Source organism: Chiloscyllium punctatum, chromosome 4, assembly GCF_047496795.1.
Source record: "Chiloscyllium punctatum isolate Juve2018m chromosome 4, sChiPun1.3, whole genome shotgun sequence".
NCBI lineage: Eukaryota > Metazoa > Chordata > Chondrichthyes > Orectolobiformes > Hemiscylliidae > Chiloscyllium > Chiloscyllium punctatum.
This window is the reverse complement of record NC_092742.1, coordinates 108060424-108085387: the sequence shown is the minus strand read 5'-3', so window position 1 is coordinate 108085387 and position 24964 is coordinate 108060424. Positions and strand designations below refer to the sequence as shown.

The following is a 24964-nucleotide window of genomic DNA, read 5'->3' as shown; positions in this document are numbered from 1 at the left end:
AGACACAGAGTCACAGAGTCACTGAGATACAGAGTCACAGAGACACAGAGACACAGAGTCACAGAGACACAGAGACATAGAGTCACAAAGTCACAGAGTCACAGAGACATAGAGTCAGAGTCACCAAGTCACAGACTTGCAGAGTCACTGAGACAAAGAGCCACAATGTCACAGAGTCACAGAGTCACAGTGTCACAAAGTCACAGAGTCACAGTGTCACAGAGTCACAGAGTCACAGAGTCACAGAGTCACAGAGCCACGGAGACATAGAGTCACAGAGTCACAGACACACTGATTCACAGAGACACAGAGTCACAGAGACACAGAGTCACAGAGACACAGAACCACAGAGTCCCAAGAGTCACAGAGTCACGGAGACACAGAGTCACAGAGTCAGAGTATCACAGAATCACAGAGTCAGAGAGACACAGGGTCACAGATTCACAGAGACACAGTGTCACAGAGTCACAGACTCATGGAGACACAGAGTCACAGAGTCACAGAGACATAGTGTCACAGTCACAGAGTCACAGAGTCACACAGTCACAGAGGCACAGAGTCACAGAGTCACAGAGTCACAGAGTCACAGAATCACTGAGTCACAGAGTCACAGAGAAATAGTGTCACAGTCAAAGAGTCGCAGTGACACAGATACACAGAGTCACTGTGACAGAGTTTCAGAGTTACAGAGTCATAGTGGCACAGAGTCACAGATTCACAGAGACACAGAGTCACAGAATCACTGAGTCACAGAGTCACAGAGACATAGTGTCACAGTCAAAGAGTCACAGTGACACAGAATCACAGAGACACAGAGTCACAGAGTCACAGAGACAAAGAGTAAGAGGATCACAGAGACACAGACTCACAGAGTGACAGAGCCACAGAGTCACATGGGCACAGTGTCACAGAGACACAGAGACAAAGAGTAAGAGGATCACAGAGACACAGAGCCACAGAGTCACAGAGATACAGAGTAAGTGGATCAAGAGACACAGAATCACAGAGACAGAGAGACTCAGTGTAACAGAGTCACACAGTCAGAGAGACATAGTGTAACAGAGTCACAGACTCACAGCGTCACAGAGACACACAGAGTAACAGAGACAGAGTCACAGAGTCACAGAGACATACAGTCAGTCACCGATTTAAGGACTTGCAGAGTCACAGAGTCACAGAGTCACACAGTCACAGGGACACAGAGTCACAGAATCACACAGTCAGAGAGACACAGGGTCACAGATTCACAGAGACACAGTGTCACAGAGTCACAGACTCATGGAGACACAGAGTCACAGAGTCACAGAGACATAGTGTCAGAGTCACAGAGTCACAGAGACATAGTGTCACAGTCACAGAGTCACAGAGTCACACAGTCACAGAGGCACAGAGTCACAGAATCACTGAGTCACAGAGTCACAGAGACAGAGTCACAGAGTCACAGAGACAGAGAGACACAGCGTCACAAATTCACAGAGACACAGTGTCACAGAGTCATAGACTCACGGAGACACAGAGTCACAGAGTCACAGAGTCACAGAGTCACAGAATCACTGAGTCACAGAGTCACAGAGAAATAGTGTCACAGCCAAAGAGTCGCAGTGACACAGATACACAGAGTCACTGTGACAGAGTTTCAGAGTTACAGAGTCATAGTGGCACAGAGTCACAGATTCACAGAGACACAGAGTCACAGAATCACTGAGTCACAGAGTCACAGAGACATAGTGTCACAGTCAAAGAGTCACAGTGACACAGAATCACAGAGTCACAGAGTCACACAGTCACAGAGGCACAGAGTCACAGAATCACTGAGTCACAGAGTCACAGAGACATAGTATCAGAATCAAAGAGTCACAGTGACACAGAGTCACAGAGTCACAGAGTCACACAGTCACAGAGACACAGAGTCACAGAGTCACTGAGACACAGAGTCACAGAGACACAGAGACACAGAGTCACAGAGACACAGAGACATAGATTCGCTGAGTCTTAGAGTCACAGAGTCACAGAGACACAGTTACACAGAGTCACAGACTTACAGAGACTCAGAGTAATAGAGTCACAGAGACACAGACTCACAGAGTGACAGAGCCACAGAGTCACATGGGCACAGTGTCACAGAGACACAGAGACACAGAGTAAGAGGATCACAGAGACACAGAGCCACAGAGCCACAGACACATAGTGTCACAGAGTCACTGAGACACAGAGTCACAGAGACACAGAGACACAGAGTCACAGAGACACAGAGACATAGAGTCACAGAGTCACAGAGTCACAGAGACATAGAGTCAGAGTCACCAAGTCACAGACTTGCAGAGTCACTGGGACAAAGAGACACAGAGTCACAGACATACACAAACACAGAGTAACAGAGACAGAGGGACACAGAGTCACAGAGTCACAGAGACATAATGTCAGAGTCAAAGAGTCACAGAGACACAGCGTCACAGAGTCACTGAGTTACAGAGTCACAGAGTAACAGAGTCAGAAAATCACAGAGTCACAGAGTCAGAGTCTCAGAATCTGAGAGTCACAGAGACGCACAGTCACAGAGTCACAGAATCATAGAGTCATTGAGTCACAGAGTCACTGAGTCACAGAGTCACTGAGACAAAGAGACACAGAGTCACAGACATACACAAACACAGAGTAACAGAGACAGAGGGACACAGAATCACAGAGTCACAGAGACACAGAGTCGCAGATACACAGAGTCACAGAGTCACAGAGTCACAGACTCACGGAGACACAGAGTCACAGAGACATAGTGTCACAGTCACAGAGTCACAGTGTCACACAGTCACAGAGGCACAGAGTCACAGAATCACTGAGTCACAGAGTCACAGAGACATAGTGTCAGAGTCAAAGAGTCACAGAGACACAGAGTCACACAGTCACAGTGACACAGAGTCACAGAGTCACAGAGACATAGTGTCACAGTCACAGAGTCACACAGTCACAGAGGCACAGAGTCACAGAATCACTGAGTCACAGAGTCACAGAGACATGGTGTCACAGTCAAAGAGTCACAGTGACACAGAATCACAGAGTCACAGAGTCACAGAGTCACAGAGGCACAGAGTCACAGAGACAGAGTCACAGAGTCACAGAGACAGAGAGACACAGCGTCACAAATTCACACAGACACAGTGTCACAGAGTCACAGACTCACGGAGACACAGAGTGACAGAGTCACAGAGTCACAGAATCACTGAGTCACAGAGTCACAGAGAAATAGTGTCACAGTCAAAGAGTCGCAGTGACACAGATACACAGAGTCACTGTGACAGAGTTTCAGAGTTAGAGTCATAGTGGCACAGAGTCATAGATTCACAGAGACACAGAGTCACAGAATTACTGAGTCACAGGTACAAGACACAGAGTCACAGAGACACAGAGAGACAGAGACATAGAGACAGAGGGATACAGAATCACACATTCACAGCGACACAGAGTCACAGTGTTACAGAGTCACAGAATCACTGAGTCACAGAGACACAGGAGACACAGAGTCACAGTCTCACAGAGTCACAGAGTCACAGAGAGACAGATTCACAGAGACACAGAGTCACGGAGTCACAGAGTCACAGAGTCAGAAAATCACAGAGTCACAGAGTCAGAGTCTCCGAATCTGAGAGTCACAGAGACGCACAGTCACAGAGTCACAGAATCATAGAGTCATTGAGTCACAGAGTCACAGAGACACAGAGTCACAGAGTCAAAGAGACACAGTCTCAGAGTCACAGCGTCACAGAGTCACAGAGTCACAGTGTCTCAATGGCACAGATACACAGAGACACAATGTCACAGAGACAGCGTCACAGATTCACAGAAACACAGAGACATAGATTCGCTGAGTCTTAGAGTCACAGAGTCACAGAGACACAGTTACACAGAGTCACAGACTTACAGAGACTCAGAGTAATAGAGTCACAGAGACACAGACTCACAATGTCACAGGGACACAGAGTCACAGAATCACAGAGTCAGAGAGACACAGGGTCACAGATTCACAGAGACACAGTGTCACAGAGTCACAGACTCATGGAGATACAGAGTCACAGAGTCACAGAGTCAGAAAATCACAGAGTCACAGAGTCAGAGTCTCAGAATCTGAGAGTCACAGAGACGCACAGTCACAGAGTCACAGAATCATAGAGTCATTGAGTCACAGAGTCACTGAGTCACAGAGACACAGAGTCACAGAGTCACAGAGTAACAGATTCAAAGAGACACAGTCTCAGAGTCACAGCGTCACAGAGTCACAGAGTCACAGTGTCTCAATGGCACAGATACACAGAGACACAATGTCACAGAGACAGCGTCACAGATTCACAGAAACACAGAGACATAGATTCGCTGAGTCTTAGAGTCACAGAGTCACAGAGACACAGTTACACAGAGTCACAGACTTACAGAGACTCAGAGTAATAGAGTCACAGAGACACAGACTCACAGAGTGACAGAGCCACAGAGACACATGGGCACAGTGTCACAGAGACACAGAGACACAGAGTAAGAGGATCACAGAGACACAGAGCCACAGAGTCACAGACACACAATGTCACAGAGTCACTGAGACACAGAGTCACAGAGACACAGAGACACAGAGTCACAGAGTCACTGAGACACAGAGTCACAGAGACACAGAGACACAGAGTCACAGAGACACAGAGACATAGAGTCACAGAGTCACAGAGTCACAGAGACATAGAGTCAGAGTCACCAAGTCACAGACTTGCAGAGTCACTGAGACAAAGAGCCACAATGTCACAGAGTCACAGAGTCACAGTGTCACAGAGTCACAGAGTCACAGTGTCACAGAGTCACAGAGTCACAGAGTCACAGAGTCACAGAGTCACGGAGACACAGAGTCACAGAGTCACAGAGACACTGATTCACAGAGACACAGAGTCACAGAGACACAGAGTCACAGAGACACAGAACCACAGAGTCCCAAGAGTCACAGAGTCACGGAGACACAGAGTCACAGAGTCAGAGTATCACAGAGTCACAGAGTCGCAGCATCACAGGGTCACAGAGACACAGAAACGCAGAGTCACAGAGACAGAGAGTCACAGAGTCACATAGTGGCAGAGTCACAGAGTCACAGAATCACTGAGTCACAGAGACACAGGAGACACAGAGTCACAGTCTCACAGAGTCACAGAGTCACAGAGAGACAGATTCACAGAGACACAGAGTCACAGAGTCACAGAGTCAGAAAATCACAGAGTCACAGAGTCAGAGTCTCAGAATCTGAGAGTCACAGAGACGCACAGTCACAGAGTCACAGAATCATAGAGTCATTGAGTCACAGAGTCACAGAGACACAGAGTCACTGAGACACAGAGTCACAGACATACACAAACACAGAGTAACAGAGACAGAGGGACACAGAATCACAGAGTCACAGAGACACAGAGTCGCAGATACACAGAGTCACAGAGTCACAGAGACACAGCGTCACAGAGTCACTGAGTCACAGAGTCGCAGAGTCGCAGAGACGCAGAGTCAGAGAATCACAGAGACACAGAGTCAAGGAGCCACTGAGTCACCGAGTCAGAGAATCATAGAGTCACGATTCATAGAGTCACAGAGTCAGAGAGTCACAGAGACGCACATTCACAGAGTCACGGAATCATACGGTCATTGATTCACAGAGTCGCAGAGACACAGAGTCGCAGAGACACAGAGTCACCGAGCCAGAGTCCTGGAAACACAGAGTCACTGAGACACAGGGACATAGTCACAAAGACACAGAGTCACAGAGACGCAAAGTCTGAGAATCACAGAGACACAGAGTCATGGATTCACAGAGTCACATAGTCAGAGAATCACAGAGACAGAGAGTCACAGAGACGCACAGTCACAGACTCACGCAATCATAGAGTCATTGAGTCACAGAGTCACAGAGATGCACAGTCACAGAGTCATAGATACACAGACTCACAGAGTCACAGAGACACAGTGTCTCAGTTTCAAAGAGTCACAGACACACAGAGACAGAGGGACACAGAATCACAGAGTCACAGAGACACAGATTCAGTGTCACAGAGACACAGAGTCACAGAGACACAGTGTCACAGTTTCACAGATTCACAGAGACACAGAGTCGCAGAGACAGAGAGTCACAGAGTCATAGAGTCAGAGAATCACAGAGACACAGAGACAGAGGGACACAGAGTCACAGACACACAGAATCACAGTGTCGCAGAGTCACAGAATCACAGAGACACTGATTCACAGAAACACCGAGACACAGACTCACAGAGACACAGAGACAGAGGGACACAGTATCACACAGTCACAGAGACACAGAATCACAGAGTCACAGAGACATAGAGTCACAAAGACCCAGAGCCACAGTGTCACAGAGTCACAGAGTCACAGAGTCACAGAGTCACAGAGTCACAGTGTCACAGAGTCACAGAGTCACAGAGATACTGATTCACAGAGACACAGAGTCACAGAGACACAGAACCACAGAGACACAGAACCACAGAGTCCCAAGAGTCACAGAGTCACGGAGACACAGAGTCACAGAGTCAGAGAATCACAGAGTCACAGAGTCGCAGCATCACAGGGTCACAGAGACACAGAAACGCAGAGTCACAGAGACAGAGTCACAGAGTCACATAGTGGCAGAGTCACAGAGGCACAGGGTCACAGAGTCACAGAGCCACAGATACACAGAGTCACAGAGACTCAGCATCACAGAGACACCGAGTCAGAGTCACAGAGACACAGAGACACAGAGTCACAGCATCACAGAGACTCAGAATCACTGAGTCACTGAGTCAGAGTCACAGTGACTCAGAGACACAGTGTCACAGAGTCACAGACTCGCAGAGACACAGAGACATACAGTCACAGAGTCACAGAAACACAGAGTCACAGAGTCACTGAGTCACAGCGTCACAGAGTCACAGAGACACAGAGTCACAGAGTCAGAGAATCACAGAGTCACAGAGTCATAGAGTCACAGACACACAGAATCACAGACACACAGAGTCACAGGCAACAGAGTCACAGAGTCACAGAGAGACAGGGTCACAGAGTCACAGAGCCACAGACACACAGAGTCACAGAGACACAAAGTCACAGAGTCACAGAGACACAGAGTCACAGAGTCACCGAGTCACAGAGTCACAGAGACACAGTGTCTCAGTTTCACAGTGTCACAGAGACACAGAGACACAGAGACAGAGGGACACAGAATCACACAGTCACAGAGACACAGATTCAGTGTCACAGAGACACAGAGTCACAGAGACACAGTGTCACAGTTTCACAGATTCACAGAGACACAGAGTCGCAGAGACAGAGAGTCACAGAGTCATAGAGTCAGAGAATCACAGAGACACAGAGACAGAGGGACACAGAGTCACAGACACACAGAATCACTGTGTCACAGAGTCACACAATCACAGAGACACTGATTCACAGAAACACCGAGACACAGACTCACAGAGACACAGAGACAGAGGGACACAGTATCACACAGTCACAGAGACACAGAATCACAGAGTCACAGAGACGTAGATTCACAAAGACCCAGAGCCACAGTGTCACAGAGTCACAGAGTCACAGTGTCACAGAGTCACAGAGTCACTGAGTCACAGAGACACAGAGTCACAGAGTCACAGAGTAACAGAGTCAAAGAGACACAGTCTCAGAGTCACAGCGTCACAGAGTCACAGAGTCACAGTGTCTCAATGGCACAGATACACAGAGACACAATGTCACAGAGACAGCGTCACAGATTCACAGAAACACAGAGACATAGATTCGCTGAGTCTTAGAGTCACAGAGTCACAGAGACACAGTTACACAGAGTCACAGACTTACAGAGACTCAGAGTAATAGAGTCACAGAGACACAGACTCACAGAGTGACAGAGCCACAGAGACACATGGGCACAGTGTCACAGAGACACAGAGACACAGAGTAAGAGGATCACAGAGACACAGAGCCACAGAGTCACAGACACACAATGTCACAGAGTCACTGAGACACAGAGTCACAGAGACACAGAGACACAGAGTCACAGAGTCACTGAGACACAGAGTCACAGAGACACAGAGACACAGAGTCACAGAGACACAGAGACATAGAGTCACAGAGTCACAGAGTCACAGAGACATAGAGTCAGAGTCACCAAGTCACAGACTTGCAGAGTCACTGAGACAAAGAGCCACAATGTCACAGAGTCACAGAGTCACAGTGTCACAGAGTCACAGAGTCACAGTGTCACAGAGTCACAGAGTCACAGAGTCACAGAGTCACAGAGTCACGGAGACACAGAGTCACAGAGTCACAGAGACACTGATTCACAGAGACACAGAGTCACAGAGACACAGAGTCACAGAGACACAGAACCACAGAGTCCCAAGAGTCACAGAGTCACGGAGACACAGAGTCACAGAGTCAGAGTATCACAGAGTCACAGAGTCGCAGCATCACAGGGTCACAGAGACACAGAAACGCAGAGTCACAGAGACAGAGAGTCACAGAGTCACATAGTGGCAGAGTCACAGAGGCACAGGGTCACAGAGTCACAGAGCCACAGATACACAGAGTCACAGAGACTCAGCATCACAGAGACACCGAGTCAGAGTCACAGAAACACAGAGACACAGAGTCACAGCATCACAGAGACTCAGAATCACTGAGTCACCGAGTCAGAGTCACAATGACTCAGAGACACAGTGTCACAGAGTCACAGACTCGCAGAGACACAGAGTCACAGAGTCACAGAACCACAGAGTCACTGAGACATAGAGTCACAGTGTCACAGAATCACAGAGTCACTGAGTCACTGAGTCACAGCGTCACAGAGTCACAGAGACACAGAGTCACGGAGAAACAGGGTCACAGAGTCCCAAGAGTCACTGAGTCACGGAGACACAGAGTCACAGAGTCAGAGTATCACAGAGTCACAGAGTCGCAGCATCACAGGGTCACAGAGACACAGAAACGCAGAGTCACAGAGACAGAGAGTCACAGAGTCACATAGTGGCAGAGTCACAGAGGCACAGGGTCACAGAGTCACAGAGCCACAGATACACAGAGTCACAGAGACTCAGCATCACAGAGACACCGAGTCAGAGTCACAGAAACACAGAGACACAGAGTCACAGCATCACAGAGACTCAGAATCACTGAGTCACCGAGTCAGAGTCACAATGACTCAGAGACACAGTGTCACAGAGTCACAGACTCGCAGAGACACAGAGTCACAGAGTCACAGAACCACAGAGTCACTGAGACATAGAGTCACAGTGTCACAGAATCACAGAGTCACTGAGTCACTGAGTCACAGCGTCACAGAGTCACAGAGACACAGAGTCACGGAGAAACAGGGTCACAGAGTCACAGAGTCACTGAGTCACAGCGTCAGAGTCACAGAGACACAGAGTCACGGAGAAACAGGGTCACAGAGTCACAGAGTCACAGCGTCACAGAGTCACTGAGTCACAGTGACATAGATTCACAGAGTCACAGTGTCAGAGTCTCAGAGTCACAGAGTCACAGAGACACAGAGTCACAGAGTCACAGTGACAGAGTCTCAGAGTCACAGAGTCACAGAGTCACAGAGTACCAGATTCACAGAGACAGAGTGTCACAAAGACACAGAGACACAGACTCACAGAGTCTCAGAGACACACAGTCACAGAGTCAGAGTCACAGAGACACATAGCCACAGAGACCCAGAGTCACTGAGACACAGGGACATAGTCACAAAAACACAGAGTCACAGAGACACAGAGACACGGAGACCCAGAGTCACTGAGACACAGGGACATAGTCACCAAGACACAGAGTCACAGAAACACAGAGTCACAGAATCATAGAGACACAGGGTCACAGAGTCAGAATCACAGATACACAGAGTCACAGAGACACACTCACAGAGTCACAGAGACACAGTGTCACAGAGTCACAGACTCGCAGTCACAGAGACACACAGGCACAGAGTAACAGAAACAGAGTCACAAAGTCACAGAGTCACAGAGACAGAGTCACAGAGTCACAGACTTACTGAGACACTGAGACACAGAGTCACAGTGACACAGAGTCACACAGTCACAGTGTCAGAATCTCAGAGTCACAGAGTCACAGAGTCACAGAGACACAGAGTCCCACAGAGACACAGAGACTCAGCGTCACAGAGTCCCAGAGTCCCAGAGTCCCAGAGTCACAGTGACACAGAGTCACAGAGTCAGAGTCACAAAGTCACAGAGACACAGAGTCACAGAGTCGCATAGTCACAGAGTCACAGAGACATAGTTTCATAGAGTCACAGAGTCATAGAGTCACAGAGTCACAGTCACAGAGACGCAGAGTCACAGATTCACAGAGACACCGAGTAAGAGAGTCACAGAGTCGCATAGTCACAGAGTCACAGAGACATAGTTTCATAGAGTCATAGAGTCATAGAGACACAGAGTCACAGATTCACAGGGACACAGGGACACAGAGACATAGAGTCACAGCGACACAGAGTCACAACATCACAGAGTCACAGAGTCATAGAGTCACAGAGATTCAGTTTCACAGAGGCATGGAGACACGGAGACACAGAGACACAGAGTCACAGAGTCACAGAGACACAGAGTTATAGAGTTATATAGTTACAGTGCCACAGTGTTGCAGAGTTATAAATTTATATAGTCATATAGTCACAGAGTCACAGATAGATTCACAATTCATAGAGTCACAGACTCATAGCAATTCACAACATAGAAACAGACCCTTTAGTCCACCCCATCCATGCCCACCAGATAGCATAACTCAGCCCTGTCCCATGTGCCAGCACTTGGCCCATGTCCCTCCAAACCCTTCCTATTCATATACCCATCCAGATGCCTCTTAAATGTTGCAATTGTACCAGCCTCCACCACTTCCTCTGGCAGCTCATTCCATACACGTACCTCCCTCTGGGTGAAAAAGTTGCCCCTTCGTTCTCATTTATACCTTTCCCCTCTCACCCTAAATCTATGCCCTCTATTTCTGGACTCCCCCCAACCTGGGAAATGAAACTTGTCTATTTATCCTCTCCATGTCCTTCATGACTTTTCAAACCTCTATAAGGTCACCCCTCAGCCTCCGACGCTCCAGATAAAACAGCCCCAGCCTGTTCAGCCTCTCCCTGTAGCTCAAACCCTCCAAAACCGGCAACATCCTTGTAAATCTTTTCTGAACCCTTTCAAGTTTCACAACGTCCTTCAGATAGGAGGGAGACCAGAGTTGTATGCAATATTCAAATTCTCACTCAATCACCGTCTCCAAAATACAACAATCTGCACGCTGATTTTGTGTCTTCAGTTTAATGTCTGGCCAGCTCCTGTGTCCCTTGAGGCTGCCTGGCCTTAGCGTTCTGCTGTCCCGGCACTGTATTCTGACTGCCCCCCACCACCTCCCCCCACCCCCCCCCACCCCATGTGTCCCAGTTTGATGCCCCGTCTCACCTGTATAAAAGATATAATCAAACTTATACTGCAGGAGTTTCCTCGTCTCGGCTGGTCCTCCAGTGAACACAGCGAAACAATCCTGAAGAGGCAGAAATAGAGTTCAGGGCATGGTGTGTGAGTGAGGATCCCTCGATACTGCCTATAACACTCCCAGGGTCAGCGCAACACTTTTAATCTGAAGTAAAGATCCATCTGCTGATTCGTGGTGCTGGAAGAGCACAGCAGGTCAGGCAGCATCCGAGGAGCAGCGAAATCGACGTTTCGGGCAAAAGCCCTTCATCAGGAATAAAGGCAGTCAGCCTGAAGCGTGGAGAGATAAGCTAGAGGAGGGTGGGGGTGGGGAGAGAGTAGCATAGAGTACAATGGGTGAGTGGGGGAGGAGATGAAGGTGATAGGTCAAGGAGGAGAGGGTGGAGTGGATAGGTGGAAAAGGAGATAGGCAGGTCGGACAAGTCCGGACAAGTCATGGGGACAGTTACTGAGCTGGAAGTTTGGAACTAGGGTGAGGTGGGGGAAGGGGAAATGAGGAAACTGTTGAAGTCCACATTGATGCCCTGGGGTTGAAGTGTTCCGAGGCGGAAGATGAGGCGTTCTTCCTCCAGGCGTCTGGTGGTGAGGGAGTGGCGGTGAAGGAGGCCCAGGACCTCCAGGTGGTCAATGGTAACCCCCAAGGACGTTGATAGTGGGGGATTCCATGATGGTAAGAGCATTGAGAATTGTCAAGGGTCAGCGATTAGATTCTGTCTAATTGGAGTCGGTCATTGGCTAACATTTGCCTGTTGCGAATGTTCCTTGTTGGAATTTGCACAGGCAGGAAGAGTCGATGAGAGATGCTGACGATGATGATGCATCTATACAGAGAGCTTGACATAATCCCAGCTGAATTGATGGGGGGAGGAGGACGGAGGGGGCAGAACAGGGCAATAGATCATTAACGTTCGGGGGAGTCAGCACTGGACTCAGTGAGAGCCAGGTCGAGCAGTTCCAAACTCTCTGCTGACATCAGTCTGACCCAACTAGGGGCCCATAGGAAACTTCAAAACTGACACTGAGCATTTTGTGCGGAAGGGGATTAAACGTTGCAGAACACATGCAGCAAAATTGGTCAGAAATATATAATCAGCCTCAGCCTGACTAACCCACAAACTTCAGATGGAGGGGCTGAATGGCCTCCTGTTCCTGTGGGACAGGCTAAGAGAAAGGGGCTGAATGGCGTGTAGTTCCTGTGGGACAGGATGGAGAAAGGGGGCTGAATGGCCTTTTGTTCCTGTGGGACAGGATGGAGAAAGGGGCTGAATGGCCTGTAGTTCCTGTGGGATAGAATGGAGAAGGGGGCTGAAAGTCCTCTTGTTCCTGTGGGACAGGCTGGAGAAGGGGGCTGAATGGCCTGTTCCTGTGGGACAGGCCGGAGAAGGGGGCTGAATGGCCTCCTGTTCCTGTGGGACAGGCTGGAGAAGGGGGCTGAATGGCCTCCTGTTCCTGTGGAACAGGCTGGAGAAGGGGGCTGAATGGCCTCCTGTTCCTGTGGAACAGGCTGGAGAAGGGGGCTGAATGGACTGTTCCTGTGGGACAGGCTAGAGAAACGGCTGAATGGCCTCCCGTTCCTGTGGGACAGGCTGGAGAAGGGGCTGAATGGACTGTTCCTGTGGGACAGGCTGGAGAAGGGGCTGAATGGCCTCCCATTCCTGTGGCATAGGCTCGAGGAGGGGGGCTGAATGGCCTCCTGTTCCTGTGGGACAGGCTTTAGTAGGGGGTGAATGGCCTGTTTCTGTAGGACGGGCTGGAGAAGGGGACTGAATGGACTGTTCCTGTGGGACAGGCTGGAGTAGGGGCTGAATGGCCTCCTTTTCCTGTGGGACAGGCTGGAGAAGGGGCTGAATGGCCTCCTGTTCCTGTGGGACAGGCTGGAGAAGGGGGGCTGAATGGTCTCCTGTTCCTGTGGGACAGGCTGGAGAAGGGGGGCTGAATGGTCTCCTGTTCCTGTGGAACAGACTGGAGAAGGGGGCTGAATGGCCTTTTGTTCCTGTGGGACAGGATGGAGAAAGGGGCTGAATGGCCTGTAGTTCCTGTGGGATAGAATGGAGAAGGGGGCTGAAAGTCCTCTTGTTCCTGTGGGACAGGCTGGAGAAGGGGGCTGAATGGCCTGTTCCTGTGGGACAGGCCGGAGAAGGGGGCTGAATGGCCTCCTGTTCCTGTGGGACAGGCTGGAGAAGGGGGCTGAATGGCCTCCTGTTCCTGTGGAACAGGCTGGAGAAGGGGGCTGAATGGCCTCCTGTTCCTGTGGAACAGGCTGGAGAAGGGGGCTGAATGGACTGTTCCTGTGGGACAGGCTAGAGAAACGGCTGAATGGCCTCCCGTTCCTGTGGGACAGGCTGGAGAAGGGGCTGAATGGACTGTTCCTGTGGGACAGGCTGGAGAAGGGGCTGAATGGCCTCCCATTCCTGTGGCATAGGCTCGAGGAGGGGGGCTGAATGGCCTCCTGTTCCTGTGGGACAGGCTTTAGTAGGGGGTGAATGGCCTGTTTCTGTAGGACGGGCTGGAGAAGGGGACTGAATGGACTGTTCCTGTGGGACAGGCTGGAGTAGGGGCTGAATGGCCTCCTTTTCCTGTGGGACAGGCTGGAGAAGGGGCTGAATGGCCTCCTGTTCCTGTGGGACAGGCTGGAGAAGGGGGGCTGAATGGTCTCCTGTTCCTGTGGGACAGGCTGGAGAAGGGGGGCTGAATGGTCTCCTGTTCCTGTGGGACGGGCTGGAGAAGGGGGCTGAATGGCCTCCTGTTCCTATGGGACAGGCTGGAGAAGGGGGGCTGAATGGCCTCCTGTTCCTGTGGAACAGGCTGGAGAAGGTAATGAACTGTGGATGTGTGCACATTTAAGAGGCATTTGGATGGGTATATGAATAGGAAGGGTTTGGAGGGATATGGGCTGGGTGCTGGCAGGTGGGACTAGGTTGGGCTGGGATATCTGGTCGGCGTGGACAGGTTGGACCGAAGGGTCTGTTTCTATGCTGTAGACCTCTCTGACTCTATGACTCACCTTGTCCAGGTACTGGGGGATGAGTTTGCTCAGGAGAGCCGCTGTATTGACACTCACTTCCGAAGGCTTGAGGACAACGCAGTTCCCTGTGGGATCGACAGGAACAGACAGAGTGAGGGGGGGGGGGGGGGCAGGAGGGTTAAACCGAGACTCTCAGGGTTTACTGAGCAGAGCCTTCCCCACGGTCACAGACACCAGCAACCCTTCCTGTTTCTAGAGGGGAGCAGACCATCCCGAAACCTCACCTCCCCCACCACCGCCAACTCTGTCACCATCAGCGGGGAAGGAACCCAGGCCGTCTTTCACCCCCCAGACCCAAAATAAGGGCAAGCAGGTGGCCCTTCGGCCCCTTCCATGCCTGTGTGATCAGCTCTGATCCTGCCATTCCCACACTCCCGTCCGGCCCTGAGCAGCCTTGGGTTCCCTCAGCCTGGGATCCTGTTGTGCCCATGTGCGGCTCGGGGTGGGGGAGGGGGAGGAAAGAGCCAGAACCTGGGATCTTGCTGTGCACATCTGAGATTAAGGGTGGAGCCCCAGCGCTGCCACCGGCTCAGGTTGGTTGGGGTGGGGAGTTGGATTCTGGGATCTTCCTGTGCCTCACCGTCCCTACTGTTACTACCTAAATGGAATCAATTTAGGTAAAGGGACAGTACAGAGAGATCTGGGTGTTCTTGTACACCAGTCAATGAAGGTAAGCATGCAGGTACAGCAGGTAGTGAAGGAGGCTAATAGCATGCTGGCCTTCATAACAAGAGGGATTGAGTATAGAAGCAAAGAGGTTCTTCTGCAGCTGTACAGGGCCCTGGTGAGACCACACCTGGAGTATTGTGTGCAGTTCTGGTCTCCAAATTTGAGGAAAGACATCCTGGCTATTGAGGGAGTGCAGCGTAGGTTCACGAGGTCAATTCCTGGAATGGTGGGATTACCTTACACTGAAAGACTGGAACGACTGGGCTTGTATACCCTTGAGTTTAGAAGACTGAGAGGGGATCTGATTGAGACATATAAGATTATTAAAGGATTGGACACTCTGGAGACAGGAAACATGTTTCCGCTGATGGGGGAGTGCCGAACCAGAGGACACAGCTTAAAAATATGGGGTAGACCATTTAGGGCAGAGATGAGGAGAAACTACTTCACCCAGAGAGTGGTGGCTGTGTGGAATGCTCTGCCCCAGAGGGCAGTGGAGGCCCAGTCTCTGGATTCATTTAAGAAAGAGTTGGATAGAGCTCTCAACGATAGTGGAATCAAGGGTTATGGAGATAAGGCAGGAAGAGGATACTGATTAGGAATGATCAGCCATGATCATATTGAATGGTGGTGCAGGCTCAAAGGGCAGAATGGCCTACTCCTGCACCTATTGTCTGTTATCTATTGTCTACTGACCTGCAGCGATGGCTCCAACCAAGGGGGTCAGCAGCAGCTGAATGGGCTGACTCCAGGCTGCGATGATCAGGGCCACTCCAAACGGCTCCTTCCGGATAAAACATTGGTCCAGCTTGGTTACCTGGGAATGGCAGGAGGCAAACATCATTGCCAATCCGTGCCCGATCCGAATCCCGCCAGCCCTGGGGGAGGAAGACTGGGAAAGGCTCCAACTGGGAAAGCCGTGGAATGGGCAGAACGTGAACTCCCCATGCAGAGAGGCAGTGTGACAAACGATGGCCTCACTTTGTGCCATTGGGAGTTCAGTCTCCCACAGAGACACTGCCGGTGGCTGGGAGCTCACTGGGCTGCATGACTGGAAGAGAGTTGGAAAGAGATATGGACAACAGAGAGAGACACACATAGACAGACAGAGAGAGAGATAGTCACACACATTGAAAGAGAGAGTGAGAGGGAGTGCGAGAGAGAGAAACACAGAGAGAGAGAGAGTGTGTGAGAGAGGGAGAGACAGACAGTGAGAGCGAGAGAGAGATACATAAGATACAGAGAGAGAGACAGAGACAAAGAAAGAGAAATATTGACAGAGGTAGAGAGAAACAGAGAGAGTGAGAGAGACAGAGAGAGCGAGTTAGAAAGAGAGACACACAAAGTGAGAGACACACAGAGTGGGAGTGAGAGAGGGAGATAGACAGAGAGACAGAGAGAGAGTCAGAGGGAGAGTGAGAGAGAGGGAGTGAGAGGTAGAGAGACACCGATAGACAGAGTGAGAGAGACAGAGAGAGGGAGTGAGAGAGACACACACAGAGACAGATACAGAGTGAGAGAGGGAGAGACAGACAGAGGGAGAGATGGAGAGATAGAGGGAGAGTCAGAAAGAAAGAGAGGGAGTGAGAAAAGTAGAGAGTGAGAGAGAGAGACAGAGACAGCGAGGGAGTGAGAGAGGTGGAGAGACAGAGAGTGAGAGAGAGGGGGAGTGAGAGAGGTAGAGAGAGACAGAGAAAGTGAGAGTGACAGAGTGAGATGGAATGAGAGACAGAGAGTGAGAAACAGAGAGAGAGAGGGAGTAAGAGAGACAGAGAGAGAGAGACAGAGAAAGAGAATGTGAGAGAGGGAGATACAGACAGAGAGACAGAGAGAGCGAGTGAGAGAGGGAGAAAGACAGAGTGAGAGAGACAGACAGAGAGAGTGAGATAGACAGAAAGAGACACACAGAGAAAGAGAGAGAGATAGAGAGAGTGGAGAGGCAGAGGTAAAGACTCAGGCCAAGCAGGGGAAATCGATGAGGGTTTGATGAATCACACCTCAACCTGCTGCAGGCTATTCACTTGGAAAATGTCAAAGCTGAATACCCACCACCCATCTGGGACAAAAATAAAAACCTCACTGCCTCAGCTAGAAACAAGGGTAAATCTCCCAGCCTCCAGCAAGGAGCACACCACTCAGCCTACACCTAGACACAGGGCTCTCAGTGTGGTCCAAGGATCACTCTGGTCTGTCTGTGTGAGGTGAGTCTGGAGGACCAGGTTTGGAGGGATATGGGCTGGGTGCTGGCAGGTGGCACTAGATTGGGTTGGGATATCAGGTCGGCGTGGACGGGTTGGACCGAAGGGCCTGTTTCTGTGCTGTACACCTCTATGACTCTGTGACCCCCGGCCCCCCTACAAGGAAACACACTGATCAGGCTGCCCTTCACCACCAATCTCTACTACCTACAAGATGCACTGCAGAAATTCACCAAAGATCCTCACACAGCACCTTCCAGACCCCACAACTGCTTATATATCGAAGGACAAAGGCAGCAGGTACATGGGAACACCAGCCCCTCCAATTCCTGCTGTGAAAATATTCTCCTTTTGAAACATTTGCACATCATTTTAGACTCTATGGCAGCATTACAGACAATAAAAGATACGGGAGCACTTGAGCAATGGAGAGAGACAGAGGGAGTGAGACGGACTGAGAGTTGCAGGGATAGCAGGAGAGAGAGAGAGCAAGAGGTATTGAAAGAGGGCAATTCAGAGATGGAGAGACAGGAACAGAGTGATGGAGGAACGACAAGGAGAGGGAAGTGGATGATGATGGGTTAGTGTAGGGGGAGGAGCTGAGAATAGTGCACGGGTCAGCACAACATCGAGGGCCAAAGGGCCTGTCTGCGCTGTATTGTTCAATGTTCGATTTATTATGAACCAGAGAGATGCAGATGAAGAGACATGGACAGAGGGGGATTGAGAGGTGGAAGGAGATAATGCGAGAGAGAGAGAGAGAGAAAGAGAGGGGGGCAGGACAGAGAGAGAGTGAGAAAGAGGGGGGGGGTGCGGGAGAGACAGAGAGTGGGGGGAGAGAGAAGATGTCTCCACCCCCAATACCTACAAACGTTTTCTCCACAAACTCGGCAGCGACCCAGCTTTTGATGTTGTTAATTGCAGAAATCGCCTCGTTTTTCACAAACGCAATCTCAGCAATCATTGCCTCAAACTTCGGCTGGAAAACACAACAGGCATTAGACAGACCCTCCCACACACCCTCCCACACACCCTCCCACACACCCTCCCACACACCCTCCCACACACCCTCCAAAAGACCCTCCCACACACCCTCCCACACACCCTCCCACACACCCTCCAAAAGACCCTCCCACACACCCTCCAAAAGACCCTCCCACACACCCTCCCACACACCCTCCCACACACCCTCCCACACACCCTCCCACATACCCTCCCACATACCCTCTCACAGACCCTCCCACAGACACTCCCACAGACTCTCCCACACACCTTCACACAGACCCTCCCACACACCCTCCCACTGGGTGACACACCCTCCCACTGGCTGGCACACCCATCCACTGGGTGGTACACCCTCCCACAAGGTGACTCATCCTGCCACTGGGTGACAGACTCTCCCACTGGGTGACACACCCACCCACTGGATCACACACTCTCCCACTGGATGATACACCCTCTCACTGGGTGCCAGACTCTCCCACTGGGTGACACATCCTCCCACTGGGTGACACACCCATCCACTGGATGGCACACCTTCCCACTGGGTGACACACCCTCCCACTGGATGACACACCCATCCACTGGGTGACACACCATCCCACTGGGTGACACACCCTCCCACTGGGTGCCAGACTCTCCCACTGGGTGACACACCCTCCCACTGGGTGCCAGACTCTCCCACTGGATGACACACCCTCCCACAGGGTGCCAGACTCTCCCACTGGGTGACACACCCTCCCACTGGATGACACACCCTCCCACTGGGTGACACACCCTCCCAGTGGATGACACACCCTCCCACTGGGTGACACACCCTCCCAGTGGATGACACACCCCCCCACTGGGTGCCAGACTCTCCCACTGGGTGCCAGACTCTCCCACTGAGTGACACACCCTCCCACTGGGTGACACACCCTCCCACTGGCTGGCACACCCATCCACTGGGTGACACACCCTCCCACTGGGTGACACACCCTCCCACTGGGTGAGGGACCCTCCCTCTGGGTGACACACCCTCCCACTTGGTGGCAAACCCTCCCACTGGGTGAGGGACCCTCCCACTGGGTGATGTACCCTCCCCCTGGGTGACGCACCCTCCCACTGGGTGACACACCCATCCACTGGGTGACAGACTCTCCCACTGGGTGACAGACTCTCCCACTGGGTGACACACCCTCTCACTGGATGACACACCCTCCCACTGGGTGACACACCCTCCCACTGGGTGAGGGACCCTCCCACTGGGTGACACACCCTCCCACTGGGTGAGGGACCCTCCCACTGGGTGACACACCCTCCCACTGGGTGACACACCCTCCTCATGGGTGAGGGACCCTCCCACTGGGTGACACATCCTCCCACTGGGCGACACATCCTCCCACTGGGTGACACACCATCCCACTGGGTGACACACCCTCCCACTGGGTGAGGGACCCTCCCACTGGGTGACACACCCTCCCACTGGGTGAGGGACCCTCCCACTGGGTGACACACCCTCCCACTGGGTGACACACCCTCCTCATGGGTGAGGGACCCTCCCACTGGGTGACACATCCTCCCACTGGGCGACACATCCTCCCACTGGGTGACACACCATCCCACTGGGTGACACACCCTCCCACTGGGTGAGGGACCCTCCCACTGGGTGACACACCCTCCCACTGGGTGACACACCCTCCCACTGGGTGACACATCCTCCCGTTGTGTGACACATCCTCCCACTGGGTGAGGGACCCTCCCACTGGGTGACACACCCTCCCACTGGGTGACACACTCTCCCACTGGATGACACACCCATCCATTGGGTGACACACCCTCCCATTGGGTGACACACCCTCCCGTTGGGTGACACACTCTCTCACTGGGTGACACACCCATCCATTGGGTGACACACTCTCCCACTGGGTGACACACTCTCCCACTGGGTGACACACCCTCCCATTGGGTGACACACCCTCCCACTGGGTGACACACCCTCCCACTGGGTGACAGACTCTCCCACTGGGTGACACACCCTCCCACTGGGTGACACACCCTCCCACTGGGTGAGGGACCCTCCCACTGGGTGAGGGACCCTCCCACTGGATGACACACCCTCCCGTTGGGTGACACACTCTCCCACTGGGTGACACACCCTCCCACTGGGTGAGGGACCCTCCCACTGCGTGACACACCCTCCCACCGAGTGAGGGACCCTCCCACTGGGTGACACACCCTCCCACTGGGTGAGGGACCCTCCCACTGGGTGACACACCCTCCCACCGAGTGAGGGACCCTGCTGGTGAACCTTGCGCAGATCCTGGTCGAGAACATCGAGTAGTGCCGTTTCATTATCCTGAAGGAGAGTGAGCAGTGAGCGGAGCTGGGTGATGCGGAACTCCACTGACTTGGTCTTCCCGCTCAGATAGGCACGGCGTAAACTCAACAGGGACTCGGCGAATGGCGTCATCGCCCAGAGAGAGAGAGACTGCTGGACAATAACAGAATAACCCATCAGACAGACAGCCTGCCCCAAAGGAATGGCCTTCACCTGGGGAATGTTCCAGCAGGACAACCCAGGAGGTGTTTGAACAGCCCATTGAGACTGCACCAACCTGTCCATGGATTGGTCACCCTTACACCTGCTACTGAGACCTGCTGTTCATTGTGTCTCAGTGTCAGCTCCTGTACAGACTCTGTGTGTCTGTGTGTATCTCTGTGTCTGTGTGTCTATGTGCGACAGTGAGTGTGTGCATCTGTGTGTATCTATGTGTGTGTGTGTGACTATGTGTCAATGTGTGTCTGTGAGTGTGTGTCTGTGTGTCAATGTGTGTGTCTGTGAGTGTGTGTGAGTGTGTGTCTGTGTGACTATGAGTCAATGTGTGTGTCTGTGAGTGTCTGTGAGTGTGTGTCTGTGTGTCAATGTGTGTGCCTGTGTGTGTCTGTGTGACTGTGTGTCAATGTGTGTGTCTGTGAGTGTGTGTCTGTGTGACTATGTGTCAATGTGTGTGTCTGTGAGTGTCTGTGAGTGTGTGTCTGTGTGTCAATGTGTGTGTCTGTGAGTATGTGTCTGTGTGACTATGTGTCAATATGTGTGTCTGTGAGTGTCTGTGAGTGTGTGTCTGTGTGTCAATGTGTGTGTCTGTGAGTGTGTGTCTGTGTGACTGTGTGTCAATGTGTGTGTCTGTGTGACTGTGTGTCAATGTGTGTGTCTGTGAGTGTGTGTGAGTGTGTGTCTGTATGTCAATGTGTGTGTCTGTGAGTGTCTGTGAGTGTGTGTCTGTGTGTCAATGTGTGTGCCTGTGTGTGTCTGTGTGACTGTGTGTCAATGTGTGTGTCTGTGAGTGTGTGTCTGTGTGACTATGTGTCAATGTGTGTGTCTGTGAGTGTCTGTGAGTGTGTGCCTGTGTGTCAATATGTGTGTCTGTGAGTGTGTGTCTGTGTGACTGTGTCAATGTGAGTGTCTGTGAGTGTCTGTGTGACTGTGTCAATGTGAGTGTCTGTGAGTGTGTGTCTGTGTGACTGTGTCAATGTGGGTGTCTGTGAGTGTGTTTGTGTGATTGTGTGTCAATGTGTAAAAAAGCAAATTACTGCGGATGCTGGAATCTGAAACCAAAAGAGAAAATGCTGGAAAATCTCAGCAGGTCTGGCAGCATCTGTAAGGAGAGAAAAGAGCTGACGTTTCGAGTTTAACTGATCCGTTGTCAAAGTTTTGACTCGAAACGGAATGGGACTATTTGGTGCCACCGTTTTGCCTCTAAACTGTTTTGGCACTTGTTACTTTGGCGCTGAGCTGTTTTGGCGCCAATTCAGAATTTTAAAAAGTCTTCTAGAGCCCGTAAGAAATTTGTTTTTATTGCATTGTAAGAAATAAATTGAATTCTTTTTTATTCATTATTTTTAACCTATTCATTATAAAAACGAATTTCTACATTTTGCTACATTTATCAAACACATATAGATAGCCATCGTGTGACAATTTGGGTTTGTCTCTCTCGCTTAGAATATTTTCAGCCATTCCTGGTATGGGCTGTACAAGAAAATAGAAAGGAAATTATATTACAGCTTTCCAATGTGAAGACAGAAGGGCTTAAGTATCATCAAGTTAGCAGGTGACTATGGACAATTGTTAAATGAGAAAATGTTTACAAAACGAGATTTGAATCTACAGCGGGTCATTACAGCTTTGACTATCAACTCTTGCAAGTTGAGAAAATTACATCGGGTCGTTAGTCATCCTCTCTTCTTTAACCAAACAAGACTTTTTTAAAATTCTGAATTGGCGCCAAAACAGCTCAGCGCCAAAGTAATGAGCGCCAAAACAGTTTAGAGCCAGAACGGTGGGGCCAAATGATCAGTGCCCAAAGGGCAGTGCCAAAACTCGAAATGTCAACTCTTTTCTCTCCTTACAAATGCTGCCAGACCTGCTGAGATTTTCCAGCATTTTCTCTTTTGGTGTGTGTCAATATTTATGCCTGTGCGTCTGTGAGTGTGTGTCTGTGTGTCTGTGTGTGTCTGTGAGTGTGTGTCTGTGTGTCTGCATGTGTCTGTGAGTGTGTGTCTGTGTGTCTGCGTGTGTCTGTGAGTGTGTGTCTGCATGTGTGAGTGTGTGCGTGTCAATGTGTGGATCTGTGCATTTGTTCGTGTGTGTGTGTGTGTGTGTGTGTGTGTACATCTGGAGTGTATGTGTCTCTGTGTCTGCATTTCGATATGTGTGTCTGTGTGTCTGTCCATGTGTGTAAGTATATATGTGTGAGTCTACATCAGTGAGCGTATGTGTGTGAGTATATCTGTGTCTGTGTGTGTGTGAGAGAGAGACTGTGTATATGTGTATGTTTGAGTGTGTGTGTGTGTGTGTGTGTGTATGAGCATGTGTGTGTGACTGTGTGAGTGTCTGCATGTGTGTGTGTGACTGTGTCTGTGTATGTGAGTGAGCGTGTGTGTGTGAGCATGTCTGAGTGACTGCGTGTGTGTGTGTGACACTCTGTGTGAGCGTATGTAAGTGACAGTGTGTACATGTGTGTACATGTGAGTGTGACTGTGTGTATGTCCATGTGTGTGACAGTGACTGTGTCTATGTGTTTGTGAGTGAGCGTATGTGTGTCAGTGACTCTGTGTGTGCGTGTGTGTGTGTGTGTGTGTGTGTGTGTGTGTGTGTGTACGTGTGTGTGTTTGTATGTGTGTGTGCGTGTGTGTGTGCGTGTGCGTGCGTATGCATGTGTGTGTGTGTGTATGCGTGCGTTTTAGGATGGGGTTCAGGGTAAGATTGTTGCTCACTTTGTGCTGTCCTGATCAACCCCAGAGTGTGGACTTTGAGGTAACTGTTCCTCCCCCTCTTGTCCCCCCCCATCTTACTCACCAGCTATCTGGATCCAGAAACTCCCCTCACACTCTATCCAGTGTCTCTGATTCCCCCAGTAACCCGGCCCAGGGGGGGTAATACTGTCACTGAGGAAGGGTATGTTCCTAACTGGATATTATTACATTGCAACATGAAGGTACTGAGTGTAACAGAGTTTGCTACATTGCAGTATATCATCTCCTCTGCTGCCTGGGTCATGTGAATGAGGTTTCAAGTCCGGACTGGTGGAATATAATCTGGTTAAATGTGATTCACGCTCAGACGAAGAAGAGAAAACATGACACTGTTTGTTTTGAAATGATGAGAAATGATTAAACATTATTTTCCAGGGGCACAGTTGTCCTTGTAAACACACCTCGATCACCTGATGCTGCAGTCAGCAAGTTGGACAACAAATGATATGAATGGGTTTTCCCATTCCCTAAAGATGTTAATATCCATTGGAGTTTCTCCTTCACACACAGTGATATTGTCACAGAGAATCACTCACTCAGTCCCCCTCTCTCTCTCTCACACACACACACACACACACACACACACACACAATTACTCAATCTCTCACACACACTCACTCAGTCACACACACACTAACACACACACTCATTCAATCTCTCACACACACTCATTCAATCTCTCACACACGCTCACTCAACCTCACACACACACTCACTCAATCTCTCATACTCACTCAATCTTTGCCACACACACACTCACGCAATCTCTCACACACACACTAACACACACTCGCTCAATCACACACACACTCACTCAATCTCACACACACTCATTCAATCTCTCACACACACTAACACACACACACTCAGTCAATCTCTCACACACTCACTCAATCTCTCACACACACTAACACACACACTCACTCAATCTCTCACACACTCACTCAATCTCTCACACACACGAACACACACACTCGTTCAATCCCTCACACGCACTCAGTCAATCTCTCACACACACTCACTCAATCTCTCATACTCAATCTCTGCCACACACGCACTCACTCAATATCTCACATGCACTAACACACACACATGCTCAATCTCTCACACACACTTACACACACACTCGCTCAATCTCTAACACACACTCATTCCATCTCTCACGGACTAACACACACACTCGCTCAATCTCTCACACACACTCACTCAATCTCTCACACACACTTGCTCAATCTCTCACACACACTAACACACACACAATT

General features: G+C 50.6%; 1 protein-coding gene across 2 annotated transcripts in view; it reads right to left on the bottom strand.

The window, feature by feature from the left end:
- The window catches only part of LOC140475957 (aldehyde dehydrogenase family 3 member B1-like), a 175387-nt gene extending 154531 nt beyond the window's left edge, over positions 1-20856 (bottom strand). Inside the window, exons 1-5 of one of the 2 annotated variants that reach the window (XM_072567872.1) lie at positions 20695-20856; positions 18274-18384; positions 15904-16024; positions 14518-14603; positions 11481-11562 (exon numbers count right to left, since the gene is read on the bottom strand). In XM_072567872.1, coding sequence (XP_072423973.1) covers positions 11481-11562; positions 14518-14603; positions 15904-16024; positions 18274-18384; positions 20695-20856 — 562 coding nt within the window. The remainder of the gene's footprint in view (positions 1-11480; positions 11563-14517; positions 14604-15903; positions 16025-18273; positions 18385-20694) is intronic. The other variant, XM_072567873.1, reaches the window with a different exon arrangement.
- Positions 20857-24964: the final 4108 nt, after the last annotated feature.